The 15706-nt window shown below is 36.5% G+C and overlaps 1 protein-coding gene across 22 annotated transcripts in view; it reads right to left on the bottom strand.

Annotated features, from left to right (window-relative positions):
• The window catches only part of BNC2 (basonuclin 2), a 437823-nt gene that overhangs the window by 268473 nt on the left and 153644 nt on the right, over positions 1–15706 (bottom strand). Inside the window, exon 1 of one of the 22 annotated variants that reach the window (XM_019816022.3) lies at positions 6095–6137. The exons of 20 other annotated variants lie outside the window; for them this stretch is intronic. In XM_019816022.3, coding sequence (XP_019671581.1) covers positions 6095–6097 — 3 coding nt within the window. In that variant the 5' untranslated portion in view covers positions 6098–6137. Of the gene's footprint in view, positions 1–6094; positions 6138–15706 lie in introns of those variants that run through there. One more of the 22 variants, XM_019816008.3, reaches the window with a different exon arrangement.

Here is a 15706-nt window from a genome sequence, read left to right on the forward strand (position 1 = left end):
ATGGCTGCCTAAAATATTTAGTCTTTACTCCTTTATAGGAAAGGTTTACCAAATTTTGTTTTAAACTGCAAAATTATACCTTTCCCCCAGCAACACCACTTTTAAGAATTCATCTTTAGGAAGTAAGAATACAAGTGCAAACAAGAGTGTGCATATTGAAGCAACACTCCTTTTAAAAGAAAAGAGCTGCTAACAATCTCAATGTCCACAAACCAAGAGTCCATTAAATAAATTATGGTACAATGATTTACTAGGAATCCATTAAAAATTATGATGGACATCTATATTTACAGACATAAAAATGTATCTATGATAGGGCTGAGTAAAATTTAAAATGCAAGTCATGTATCCATAATCCTTTTATGCTATTGACACCTATCCTTCCTTTGCAAATGAAAATATGACTAAAAAGATGTTAATGAAATGGTTCCTTGGTGGCAGCTTTTCAGAAAGTTTTTATTTTTACTTTCTGCAGTTTACTTAATCAGATCTGTAGAAAATGAGTATATCCTTTCTACAAACACTATAAAAAAAGTTTAAACTATTATAAATTAAAATCAAGGTGCAGAGTTTAGATTCTGCATTTAAAAAGTACTAAGCTTTTCAGAAAATAAAGGGTTCTGTTTTTTGGGTTTTTTTTTTTTTTTTTGTATTTTTTGGTTTGGGCAGGCTTCTAGTTTTGTTCTTGCTGTTTTAATTGTTCCTTTTTCTTTGTTTAAAAGACAAAAAGGCTCTTAGGCTTACCAATAGCCTGCATATCTAGGCACTGGCATTCCCACTATATATAGCAACCTCAGTTAGGATGGAAAAAGTCCCCTGCAAAAGCATGCATGGGTTAGGAAGAAGAGAGGTTAACAGAATAGTCCTCTGAATGGAAATGTATTAATTCAATCAGTGTCTTACTTGGGTTACCATAAAAAGGTTCATAAAGTACCCAAAAGCCACATAAGATTTTAGAATTATGCTGCTCAGTGGCTGATTCTCAGTGAAGAGTAAGAAAGGAGAGATCTGTCTCCATCTTCATTTTCCTCAACAAAAGTATTTTTTAAACCAGCAATGAAAAGGCCAAGTATGTACATGATACAAATATTAAGAACCGAGTACCACCACTGATAATGAGATGCTTAGTCAACACCGCATAAGGCTTGAAAACTAACCACAAGAATAACGGAAGGAGAAATTGCTAGTAACAACCAAAACAGCTCACTCTGTCTTGTGCCAGACTTTACAGGCATGATTTCTAAGTCCCACTTTATAAGTGAAGTAACTGAGGTTCAGAGAGGTTACAAAACTTTTCCAAAGTCACATAAAAAAGAGATAAACTGAAATGCAGATAAATCTGCCTCAAAAGTCTAGACTCTTCCCACCACACTAGCTAATGAAATAGAAATTACATTTCTAATGAAGTACTATATAAAATCCCAGTATAAATTTAACAAGTTAGAAAACTTGAAATTCCTGGTTTATAAAGATATTACAAAATTACCATGTCAATTAATTTGTTTTACAAGCAGTTTATTTTAAATAGTGTTTTCTACATTATTTTCTCAGTTAAATCTATCCATATTCTTCATCTTTACACTTACACATATATACGTATATACCTTTGCAGATAGCAAATATAAAGCACAAAAACTTTCATACTGAAGTAGAGTATGGATATATTTGTAGACACAGACTCCAGTTAGACAGAAAACTGTGACTTGGTCTTTTATGACTTTTCCCACAGTAAAATTATTTCATTGCTATGGATTAAACAAAATCTATGCCCTAAAAATTAATATGTGAAAAGCTGTACAATGACATAACTAATTTTTTTTTTACATTGGCATTTAACTTATACTATTTTTCTCTTAGATATATTCTCTTTTAAAATTATGCATAGGGGCGCCTGGGTGGCTCAGTCGGTTGAGCGTCCAACTTCAGCTCGGGTCATGATCTCACAGTCTGTGAGTTGGAGCCCCGCGTCGGGCTCTGTGCTGACAGCTCAGAGTCCGGGGCCTGTTTTGGATTCTGTGTCTCCCTCTCTCTCTGACCCTCCCCCGTTCATGCTCTGTCTCTCTCTGTCTCAAAAATAAATAAACGTTAAAAAAAAATTTAAAAAAAATAAAAATAAAATAAAATTATGCACAGGAGCGCCTGGGTGGCTCAGCCAGTTAAGCGTCCAACTTCAGCTCAGGTCATGATCTCACAGCTCTTGAGTCCGAGCCCCGCTTCTGTCTCTATGTTGACAGCTCAGAGCCTGGAGCCTTGGATTCTGTGTCTCCCTCTCTCCCTGCCCTTTCCCCACTCGCACTCTGTCTCTCTCTCTCTCTCTCAAAAACAAACAAACATTAAAAAAAAATTTTAAATTATGCAGAGACAGGGGCGCCTGGGTGGTTCAGTTGGTTAAGGTCTGACTCTTGATCTAGGCTCAGGTCATGATCTCACAGTTCATGGGTTCGAGCCTGACATTTGTCTCTGTTCTGATGGTGTTGAATCAGCTTGAGATTCTGTCTCTCCTCTCTGCCCCTCCCTGTCTTGTGCTCACGCGTGCGCTCTCTCTCTCTCTCTCTCTCTCTCTCAAAAAAAAAAAAAAAACTTAAAAATATAATAAAATTATGCAGATATTGGCTTTTCCTATGAATTCCCCATAACTGCACCTCCAAACTCAGAATAACAAAAACCTTTAACTCCCAGATGGGGAAACTAAGGTTTTGCTGTGCCTTCGTTTTTAGAAGTGTGGGAGTACTAGGCTTTGGTTTTCTGATCAGGTAGTCAATGGATCTCTCTCTGGTAGAGGCCTAAAACATAGGACTCTGTAGCTGTACCCCTTCCATTTAAAGCACCTATGATTTTTGTCAGTTCTACATATTGACTTCCTTATAAAATTTAATTTGAAAGAAGAAAATCCCCAGAAGATTGTACAACTACTGTTTTTCTTCTTTCTTTTTTAATAGTTGCCTTAAGTTACAGATGGATTAAAAATTAAGACAGAGGAAAAAGCAAAGAGTTGGGGTAAACTTTTCTGGTTACAGATTTTGGAACTTTATTTCCTCATCTGTAAAAAAAGTAATTGTACCTGCCCTGAATGCTTTTTAATAATTGAATAAGATAACATGGGTACCATGTCTAGCACACCAGCTAAGAGGTAGCTATGAAGTTGTTAGTTTTTAATCCTCATTCTTTTACTGTTAGTAACAGATGAAAATAAATGCTAAGCCAAATATTTATTTTAGATCTGAAGATGCAGTATGTTCAAACTAGGATTGGCTAAAAGAAACTAGATGTTAAGCAAAATAACAATGTTAATCAAAGGTCATCTATAACAATATTGAAGTACCACACAGGAGAACACAATTACTTCTGATAAAATATAATACAGGATTAAAAAGCACTAAAAGCAGCACATTTTGCTCAATAGTTCTCAAGCCCTATGCAAGACTATAAATGAAGATAAAATATTGTGCAGATGTACATGTATGTTGCTTGCTACTATTTTGTTTGATTCTGAGAGGTGTAAACACTACCAGCTTTAGTATGACCCTAATTCCATGAATACAAGTGAATATTCACAAAGCCAGGGACAGAGGTGGGGGTCTTATCTACACAATCAAGCTTCAAGCTCTACTACCAAATGATAATGATAATGAGTATAATAAGGCAGGAAGCTTCCATTCAGGCACATGATTAGAAGTGATGATACAGATATCCACAGAACTCAGCAGAATTTCCCAACTTTGCCTCCAGTCTAGAGCTAACCATAACTGGTATCACAGAAATAACAGCAATGTACTGACATCCACAAAGGCCAACCTGGTGAGAACTGTGCAGAGTGGCAAAAATGCAAAACTAATGGATGACACAAGAGGATTCTCAGAAAACAAAACAAAACAAAAAAAAAAAACAAAAAACAAAAAAAGGAAAAAAATCGAAAAAGGGAAAAAAAGAAAAGAAAAAAAGTGTCTGCCAATGCCTACCCTCCCTTCCTTTAACTGAAGATATTAAAACATTTCATTTAAATTTACCTCATTGTTCCCCCAAATTCAAGCTTCCCAAGGGCAAGCTGAAAGAAAGGGATATACAGTTTACTCAATAGCTACTGGGTCCCAAAGCTTCCCATGTGTTATCTCATTTCATCTTCCTGACAAATCCTCAAGCTAATTGTTCTTTTCCCCATTTCAAAATTGAAGAAAATAAAGACTAGAATTACAGTGACTTATCCAAGGTCACAAGACTAGTTAAGTGGCAACATTAGACTCTGAAGTCAGGTCCCATCTTTTAATCTTACTCCCGAGTTCTGCAATACCAAACACTCATGTCAGATACAATGGGGCCAGGAAAATGCTGAGAGAACAAGTACTGATATTAAAAATCTTAAATCAATTTTAATTTTCTTATTAGATATGATATAGGAGTAATTCTTTTTTCCTCTTGGATTATGAAGGAAAATTTTTAATAAATCAAATTGGAAAAGGTTGAAATAACCACAACATCCTTTTTATAATAAAAAACTGCTTCCATGATCAAGATAACATATATATTTTTAGACAATCTAAATGTACATGATAGATTTTTTCCCCCAAGTTTGGCACTGTTAAAGAGTTTTTCTACTACTATTTAGGATAAAGAATTAATTTTGAAACTGGCTGTAACAGGGAAAAAACTCCAACACAAAGTAAGTTTAATATTCTTCTGAAAAGTGCACCATAAAATCTGCAACTAAAAACAAAAATCACCAGAAGAAAACTCCCAACATCACTTACATCACTTACATCCAACAGAGTAAAAAGAAAGAATTCTTAGTTTGGAGTATTCTTTAGGATGTTACGTAAAGTATCTAATCAATTCATCTAAATTCTGAAGTGCCGCATCCATACATAAATCTTGATTCTTACTATAGAGTTAACTGTTTATTGGTTTAAGACCTCCCATAGACAATGAACGTATCTGTTTGTAAAGAACAAACCATTATACAGATAGCATTAATCCGATTAAACTCGGAGGTCTATCTGGACAAAATCATCACCTGACAGAAGTATATAAACCACTTCACAGAAATATATAAAAATATATAAATTTCTATTACATAACATTTTAAAAAATAACTTATTTATCAAGAGAAAACTACCTTAGTTTAACAACTCTACAAGTTTTTCCTTGTATCTGACAGTGATCAGAAGGTCTGTGGGCATACGGGCACACACATACACAACTCTATATATGTGTATGTATATATATATATATATATATATATATGCATTATTAAGAGGAAGAAAAATGACACATCACAAGAACATGCAAACAAAAAAGTATTAAGGTTTGAAAGTAAAGAGAAACTAAAAGGCAATTCAAAATTAAAATTCAAACTATTATGGTATCTTTACTTAGGTAAGCCCAAGAAAATCCGCATTTCTCCTATTCACTGGGAAAAAAATCAGGCACATGAATATTTTATAAAGTCACAATGTAAAGTCAGAAGGCTGTTTCATACATCCGCACTTTAATCTGTTGTAAATTAACTGGAGTCAGATAAATCGTGAAGCAATCCTGAGAGTTACATGTAACATGCACAATTACAACCAAAGTCAAATCATACACACCCTCAGCTAACTGTAAGCCTAAAACAACTGGAACAGCGAATGAGAAGGCTAGAGTGTCCCCTGGAGAGGGACTGGGGTGGGGGCAAATCTGCAAAGTGGATAAATCTGATACAACTGGAAAGCCTGAAAATGTCCTAAAACCCTGAAGATGCTCACGTGGTTTCACAACAAAGTCCCTTTACAAGACTCACAGCCCAGATGACTTGCATCTTTTAAACTGCCCTATTTCCAGAATTCCTGATTTTAAATCACACTGGAAACCTCTGGCTGCAAATGAATTAGAATGGTTCAGTTTACCCCTTCTAAATACCAAGGGGGAAAAAAACAAGCACCATACTGAAGTTTGTTTTGTTTAAACTGGACCTTCTGCATTCTGAAATTGTATCCCTCTAACAAATATAAACCGTTATTACAAAGAAATGGTTAATAAAAAAAAGAAAAAAAAAAGAAAAAAAAGAAACCAGACTAGCCAGTGAAAGGAATGAGGGAGTAGTAATGGTAACATACAGTACCATGAGCTGCAGTGGCCTCCCAGTCAGTGGTGCAAGGTTAACAGATCACTCTTGGCCTTCAGGCAGACAGCAAAACACAGCCTGGGGAAGGGGGGGCGGGGGTGGGGGGGGGACGGGGAGGAGGGAGACAGGGACCAAGGCCGGGGGAGGGGGCTCTTGCTCGGGTAGTTTACACAAGAAGGCAGCTCAGCTCCTTTCTGGCGCATTCCTCCTCTCTATCTCCCAACCTCTTTGCGTGTGTCTTGTCATATTTTCTTCAGCTGTTAATTGTCCAGACTGCAAGACTTTAAACAGCCACAGTTTAGGAAAAAGCGAAACCCTTCTAAGTGACCATCACAGCAAATCAGCTTCATGCTGGTGGGTAAAATTTTCCAAGGGAAGTGTTCTTCTGATAGTTCCTGAGTCTCTAAGTCACCCCCACCCGCCGCCACACACACTCCCCTAGAGGGCTAAATGCACTGTGGCAATAAAACATTCATGCGACTTGGAATTTTAACACAATGCCATTTCCCTAGTTTAACCTGAAAGGAATGCACTAGTCACAACAGACTACATCATCCTGCCATTAAACCCTGCCAAGGAACCGCTTTTTTGGCCGTGCTGAGCCAGCTTTGACGGGAAAGGAGTACACAGACCCACACAGTGAGCACAGAGGGGCCACCTCTGCTTCCTCAGCCTCATCCAGCAACACCCTGCTCTTGAACATGACCCTTGACCCTTCGCATTGTGACCGGCTTGTGATGCATGTGTCACTCTGGAACTTCTGCAGAGCCACACACTGCGCAGGCCATTTGCTGCTCCCTCTCAACAGGACTTGGGAGGATGCCAAGAGTTCTTATTATTACTGCTACTATTGAAAGTCATAGGTTTAAGTGTGGGGATGCTTTTTCCCTGTGTCCCAGAGTGGTCTGCTTTTCTGTTTCCTTTGTTTGCTCAGGACTTTTTAAAAAACAAACTTTGCATTTGCATTCATAATTAGATTATGATTACTGACAAAATGGTTTGCTTTTGGGACTACTTATCAAAGCCGCCAGTTCTTTCGCATTTAAGTGACATTTAATTTAGATTTACAAAATACAAAAACAGAAATAATTCTGATTTCTCCTGAGAATTTTAGAGAAAAACTCAAAGGTGTTGAATTCTAAAACATCCACACTTAACCATTTCACATAGCTAAAGTACTATCACAAAGCAAGTAACGAATTAGATTTAAAAAAAAAAATAACTCTAGGTTCACTGATTTATTACTGGTGCAGAGATTTCTGCCTTCCAGGGAGCATAATTGACAAATCAAAGAAAAATAGATGATAATCAGACGAAAAATGTAAGTATTAAAAGTTTTTAAATGTTTTCATTATTTTTTAACTCTGTTCTGATGCCAATTTGGCCCTTTACAACCAATCACAACAGTATCTTTACTAATTTTGTAAGTTATCAGATACCATCATTTTGCCCCCTAAAACCTTTTACTTCATCCTCAACTTTTCTTCCACTATTAAAGTATGCCTTCCAGATTTTTTTTTTTTTTTTTACTTTTCTGATCATTAACTATTTTCATATGGGGCACTTTCACTTTCAACCTTGCCCTTATTTTGTCTTTATTATTCCTCCTCTCTGCTATAGTCCCAGGCAGTTCTAAAGAGCTCTCCTGCTTGCCCTTGACCTTGAACTACAGCCAGGTGAGCTGCGAATTATCCCTACAAAAGGCAGAAGGTGTTCCAGTTTTAATCTCCTTGAGTAAGGCCATGTGCTCTCCTCAGTAACAACTGAAGAACATCTTATTTCATGGAAGAGAATAATCTAAAATACAAAATGATCATCTCTAAGCAAGTTAACATGCACATGTAAAATAAAACCAAACTGTCTTCTTTAGAGTAATTTTTGTCTCCTTAGTAGTTGGAATTAGTCTTAAGCCCTAGTTAAAAGAATTTTCTTCTTTTTCTTTCCTTTAAACAGACATTATCAGGCCTTGAAAAGTCATTCTAATCCCTTCACCTTAGCCAAGCCATGCTAATTCTAGACAGGAGGACAGCAATTGATTTAAAAAAAAAAAAAGAGGAATTATATTTGACTTCAGGGACGGAGGGTGGGAGATCAACCCAACAGAGAAGCTTATCAAAGATTATCAAATCCTATATTAAATGTTTCCATTTCAAAAAGTAAGTGCTGAAATAAACTCATTTTAATCTGTATTAAAACAGCAATAAGTACATGATTTTTTTCAAGTTACCTGACATCAACATATATTCATATTCCAATTCTGATGTTTTATTGGGAAACCTAGTAAAGTTGAAGACAGCACTAAGTCAAGATATGAGATTAAAATTATAAAGGATAATTTCTCTTTAAATCCAGACAGATACACTTTTTTGATGGTATCAAATTAATCAATACAGTGATCCCAAAGTATCTAGTATAAACATTCAGAGAAAGAAAAGAGTGAAGGTCTGTGAATATACAAGAGGCATGTTAAATCCTCTCGATTGTGATGCATTTCCTCTGAAGACCTCTGGAATTTTGAGATACATCACTCAAAAAAGCGATAATCCATCTCATTCTATTTCTCAACAAATTGTCAAGCAATTTTATAATGTAGTCACTGCTCCACTGATACAGTGATGCATCATAATGCAGAAACCACAGCATGGAACAAATACCACAATGAAAATATTTTATATGAAATATCAACAGCATAGAACTTGCTAGAAAATAAAGTCCTATCAGTTCCCTGAAATGCAAAAAGTTGCAAAAAATTCAAGTTTTATAGAAATATTAACTTATTTTGGTGGGTACATTTGAGATGATCAAATCTGTGATAACCATTGGTGATCTTCATTTCCTCTTAACCAAAAGAAAACCTTACCATGTGCAATGGCATTTAAAAATACAAGTTTAAAAGTTTTGTAAGCTACCTTTTAATTTCTAGAAAGCAAAATAGGTGAGATTTTTCTCACTGACTTCTATTACAAGGAGCACAAACACAAGTTCATTTATTCCTTTCAAAAAGAGTCCACTTGGAGCCATTGGATTGGCTAAATCAACTACCACTACCCCACACCCAGGCAGTTAACAGGCTAACCCTGAGTTAAGGCACACCTCAGAGGCAGGAGATAAGAAAAGGAGATGTGTGGATCGAGGAGGGAATGAAGAAAAAGGAGATGGTGTGGATGAAATCCGACTGAAAGAAAAGCAAGCAACAAGAAAAAAGGGGGTGAGAGAAAAAGAGTGGAGGAATGAGCTGGGAGGAGTGAAGTGGAAAGAAGCAGGGAAAGGGAGAGAAAAGAAGAGGGAGCCTGAAGGAAAAAAGGGGATGGCTGGGGGAGAGAGGAGGAACTGGAGCCCCACAACAGCACAGTGGATCAAGCAGCTGGCCAGAGATGCTAATTCAGCGCTTTAACAAATCAATGCCACTTGAAAAGTACAATGCGAGCCCTCACTGGGTAGATGTCAGGGGACTGAGAAAATGCATTCTCAAGTATTTCACATTAAGAGGGAATAATGTGTTAATTTATAACTCTTCACCCTATACACTTGGATTATCTATCTGTGTCAGCGATTTGACTTCTTAAATTTATCAAAAACGCACGCAAAGGGAGGCAGCTTCAGCTTCACCACTGGGAAAAGGAGGTTTAGGGAAAGTCTGTCCTGGGTAGTACCGCAGTTCTCTTCACTTTCCTATCTGGGCTGAAGTACTGCGGTGGGGGGAGGCAGGAAGGAGCAAGCATCTGAAGCAGAGATCAAGGGAGGAGGGGAATTCCTGGTCCAGTTACGAACACAACCAAAAAAAAAAAAAAAAAAAAAAAGGCTTTCTTGGCCTGTGGTTGATTGCATTAGGTACCATCCGTCAAAAGTGACACAGAAGAGAAGGAATAACTTGAATCAGCAACCAGAGCTGCCATCATCAGAATTTACTTTACGGAAACTTACTTAAGTCTCTCAGCACACCCAGCGGAAGAGAAGCTGCTGACAATTGGATTGTAATTAAACAGTACTCTCGCCTTGCCACCAGAGTTCCATAGAGCTTATCAAAATAGGAAGGGAAGAGAGGGCTAAGCTTACTCTATCTGGTTAGCTTTGAGACAGGGAGGAGAGCCGTTAACTGATATTACATCCTACCCTAATGTTCCTTTCTTAAGAAAAACCTATTTTATTAAACATGAAATTCTTGGAATTGTTTCCTAACTGTCCCATAATGTAAATTTAGCCCACTTTTAATATAATGATAGCATCATTAGAGTGTTTCTAACCTGAGGTAGAGAAAAAGATTCTGTTGGTGCTTTTGCTGCCAAAATTAAAACATTATTAGACTTAAGTTTTTAAGGTGCAAGCACTGTCAACGCACAAAGGCAAGTGTCTTAAAACTGGGGAATAAACAGATGAGAGTAAGTTTCCAAACAGTGTTTTAATTATGATCATTTCTTCAAAGATACGAAAGGGGAAAGTGGTTCTACATATAAAGAACAAAAATGATTGGACTGTAACTGTTTTGAGTTTCAAGATTGTTTAAACTACACACAGCAGTATTTTAAACTGTGGAGTATTTTTATTTGCAACTTGCACAATTGCACAGAAACAGACATTCTCTTTTTCGAGACATTCATATGTAAATAAATGCTGATGAATGGAAATGAGATGCTATACATGATGGGCAATGCTCAACATTTAGTTTAAAAAAAAGGCGAAGTTACCTCACTCACAGAAGCTGGAATCTCTTCCCTTCTACAACTGGGCACAAAAGGAAATGAAAGACAATGATGGACCTTCTACCAGTTTCTATTGGGTAAACATTCACCAACAGAGATACTTATGACAGAAAACAAACATTCTTTCAATCTTATGTTCTGCATCTTTTGTATGACATATTACACAGAGCCATTTTTTTAAAAATGTGTATTTGATTAAAAACTGAAATTATAAATAGCCCTTTTTTTACAGCTGTGTTGAGCAAATGGGTTAAAATGTCCAAAATAGTATAGTTATTTAATGAATGTTTTGTTTCTTTCAGAGGAGATAATTAATAAGGAATTTCTTAGGTCAAGACCATGGAGTACACTACTTTTCCTTTCCAAAAAATCTTAGGAGACAGAATATATATTCTAGGCAATATGTTTTCAATGGGAAAGAATCATACTGTATGCATTTCAAGGGTCTCTATGCTGGAGAGTAGGATTTGTCCTATCCTTGGTTTTTGCATGAATTACCATTGCTGTCTGTCCCATCCAAGCTATCCCTGTGTAAACTATCTATCCTTATCATTATTGGTACCATTAATCCCATTCTCCCCTTCCCCCTCCTCCACCTCACTCACCTAAGGGGTTAAAAGACTTCAGTACATTTGTGACTTGTCAGTGACATATAATACCCGGGTCCTTCATGCAATCAACTTTTACTTGACATGTATTTGCTCATCACAGGACCCGCATTACTACTGGGAAAATGAAGAAAAACCTAAATTAACACTTGACATTCAATATGGTCAAGTCCTTAATTGGCTGGGCTTCCTGAGAAAGCAATTTTCTATTCCCCAAACTGTTCGCGTGTCATGTGTGGAGTGCAGCTCTTGGCCATCACTGCTGTCCCTCGCTCCCTCTAATGAGAGCAGATGAATTAGTGCTACGTGACACGATTTGAACAGGGCTTCCTCCTCTTCCCCTCCCCCCAATCTTTCTCCTATACCAGTGACAGCTGTGTGGCAAGGGAAAGAAAGAAAGAAATGCAAGAGCAAAGAATCCTGTAAAGGATGATCATTTTTTTAAATGAACCTTAAATGTCTTGTTGAAACTCCAGAACAACAGGGTCATTTAATTGTGGAGGTGGGGAAGGGGGTTGTTACTAAGAACAGGGGAATTATCTGGCTATGGTTGATTTGGGTTGTATTAACTTCCAGCATGTTTCTTCCATTCCTGGCTAGTTGCAGTATTAGATTGCACTGGCCTAATTAAAATGGAATTTACATCCACTTAAAAAAGTTTTTTTAAAGGTCTGGAGAATGGGTCAACTAGAAAAAAAAATGAACAGCATGAAATGATTATTATTCTAAGATAAACATACCTCTAAAAGAAAGTCCTTTCACCAAAGTCATAAAGGGCCTACAACACAAAACTGTCACTATATTTTGTTTCCAGATACCGGTCAGAGTCTGAACTTACAACTAACCACCCTATTTTAAATCATTTAGTTACCTTGAGGGTTGAATTAATTGAACACTGATTTCATTCTATTATTTTGGACAGAGGAAATATATTCTGCCTTAGATGTGCTTACCTAACTCAATAAACAACTGAACAGATGCATGAAAGGAAGGCAGGACAGATTCTGCTGTATTCAGATACTGAAAGGTAAATTAAAGGGATTTCTGAGTCTTCACTTACTGTTTTGAAACCAAAGAGGGAATTAATTCTAAATGCCTACACTGCTTGGCCAATCTGATTGGGACCAAACATAACTGGAGGAGGGCTGAGGGGAGGGATGAGTATGTGGCAAATCATTTGGGAAAGCAGTTAGTCCAAAGTACATGCATAAGTGAAAATAATTAGTGAAAGTCGCTAGCACCTTAGCATCTTGGATCTTTACTCATTTTTATTTAAACGAGAAATGAGGCAAAGATGTTACCTATGTACTAGAAATTATATCAAGACTATACTGGTGCCACAAAAAAAAAAATCAATGGAATGCAAAATGCAAACTATTTCAAGTATAGTTCCCCTGCTATCAAATAAGTAGTGTGATCATTTATCAATCATTCCTCTACGATTCTGAATATAATTTTGTACTTAAGTAAATTAAGAAGTAAATTTACATACATAAAAATATGGTGAAACCCACTTTTGCAGTATGTTTAAAGTTATTTCCACATTTTGTATTTATGGAAAATAACATGAAAGGAAATGAAGCTTTATTTTTTTTGTTAATAAAAAAGTCAGTTCATAACATAATTTTAAGTATTGACATACTAACAAAAGACAAAATAACATAAGGGATCTTTTTGGAATACCTTGGACTTTCAAATTTGTTGGAAAAGTTTTCACTTCGGGCAATAAGAAAACTACAAAATAAGTATAATTTAGAAGTACTTTTACTGAAGCAAAACAGACAACGGGCACACACTCTGCACGTTATCCCTCCTGTGGCCAAAGCACTGGTATTTCAAGTATCGTTAAGATCCCTTTTGAAAACACACTTGAGACAGCTTGTGAATGGGCATTCTATCGGGTGTTTAAATGAAATAAATAGGTAATTTGGTATTCTGGAAAAGTAGCTCAATCTAATGCACCCAGTTAACTGCTACAGTAGCATTATCATCACTGAGCAACAAAGGGCAGTGTATTCTGCCAATAGCTTTAGGGTGACCTTTGCAATGCTGACTAGTCCGTCAAGTTCCATCTCTGAGATGCAAGGTATAGACAGGGATGGTTTATTAAGTGAGTTAGGAGCCAAAGACCAGGAACCTCCAAAAAGGTAGGCATTTCACATTCAGGAAATGGGGAATTCCTTTCCCTGAGAAGCAGTGTACCAGGAGGATCAGGCTGAACAGCCCATATCCTTTCCTGGAGCACTAGCCTTCCATGGTGTAAAATTCCCAGCTGTGAGGAAAACATCAGCATCTTTTTCCTCCTCAGCTACATGTTTAAATACTGCAATGAAAATCCTACTGTGAATTGGTAAAATGGGATCAATGACAAACTCCTGAAATAAAGCTGAAAAAGAATATTGACATCATCTCAGAACTTTAAACACACTGTGTGTGATAAGCCCTGATTTATTGTGGGGTACTTTCCAACCACTGCTACCAGGATGGATGGACAAGATTCAAGAGGGCAGCAACAGAGGGTCAGAAAAATGAGTCTGTAGTGAACTGAGAAATTAATTCAAGGATCACCTGTTGAAAATCAGACTTTTTGATTCAAGAAAGGTACTTTTTGATTTAAGAAAGTTAACTGTGACTATGGCAAAGTGACATGCTTGAACTTGATATTCTCTTAGGGACGAGCAGTCTTTGAAGCTCATAATAAACTTGAAATGGTTCTGTGGAATGTTAAGGCTTAATGTAGATAGTTGGTGCCACTGTCATGCCTACACAAAACTATGTCAACCTGGAAATAACTGAATTAACAGCTTCAGGGTATTTAGAATGGAAGGCTTGCTCTTTTTTTTTTTTTTTTTTTTTTTTTAGGGATTTTACTTTGAACCACAAGAAGCTGCATTAAGTTTCCAACTTGTGTAGCACAGCTAAAATTAAAATATTTCAGTTTAGAAAGGCATAATGTTTGCCACCCACTTAGTTCATGTTACCTTCACATTATACCATTTTCAAAAAGTATAAACACAGCAGAGAGAAACAATTGCTTTAAAATAGATTCCTATATGGAATGATACAACTATCAAACAGAAAGCACAAAGGTTATTTTATAAAAATTAAGAGCATCTAAAAGAGTATATTATTCTTTATTCTTCACCGCACTCTTTACTTCAGTGCTCCCCTCCCCTTGTATTAAAGATATTTTATCAAATTCCCAGTTGAAAGGTTTCTGAAAGTGGTAAGTCACAGCTGTGTTAATGCTGAACTTGAACATGGCATACTAACGTCGCTCCGACACACTTACAGATGCTTCGTAACAAGCTGCACCAGTCGCTTGATTTGAAATACCTGACTTATTATAAAACAAACTGTTAATCTCTGGTCTTTTCTACAGTTCAGCTCTTCTCTGCAGTTTTGGAAGCAAACCAACAGCTTATTATGTTTACATCAGGAATGACTCCCTTCTGATTGGTGTCTGATACTGTCCAGTGATGCTGTTCAACAAGGCCCTAGACAGAACCTAGGCACACCTAGGCCCCACTTGCAGATCATTTTAACAAGATGTTCTTGTTTCCTGTTCCCACGAAAATCAATAACAGGATGACCTCCAATTTGAATTTCAAACCAATTAATTACCTGTTCTCTTGAAAATGTTGATATCTGATTTGCCTGGAGAATTTCAATTATGAATAGATTATATCTTTTAAAGAGCCCCTTCAAAAAATTTAAATAGACACTGAAAACTTCATCTTATACAACATAAATGATGTTTTCTTGAAGCCTGTATAAAATATTGGCGTTGCCCAAATTAGTATGGGGAAGTTTTCCCCTTGTGATCCATCTCCTCCTCATGACATCATAATCAATTGCCTGGTAAATTACAGCAATCCCACAAAGATTCAGGGCCAAGAATCACTGTTTAAAGGGGAAATGAAAAGCTTTTTATAGTGGAATTCAGCTTTTCATCTACATCAATGACTGACACAAATCATGGGATTCTTTTCAGAGTTTAGAAATCTCCCTTTCTTTCTCTTTAATTCTAAAATTCTTACCTTTTCTACCTTTATTAAAATCCTTTGACCATTTTTTTTTGTTTTGCTCACATGTTTTTCTTTTTATGTGGGTCATAAAGAGAAAAGCTATACATCAAAACTATCAGCACCAGAAACATATTTACTAAACCTTTTTTTCAATTGTGAAGAAAAAAAATGAAGAATTTGGTTCATCCCAGTGGGGAATTCCCAAGATGAATGATCACATGCAATGAAACTATTATCTTCATCCATTAAAATATTATCTAAAACAGAGGTTTC

This window comes from Felis catus, chromosome D4 (genome assembly GCF_018350175.1).
Source record: "Felis catus isolate Fca126 chromosome D4, F.catus_Fca126_mat1.0, whole genome shotgun sequence".
Taxonomy (NCBI): Eukaryota; Metazoa; Chordata; class Mammalia; order Carnivora; family Felidae; genus Felis; species Felis catus.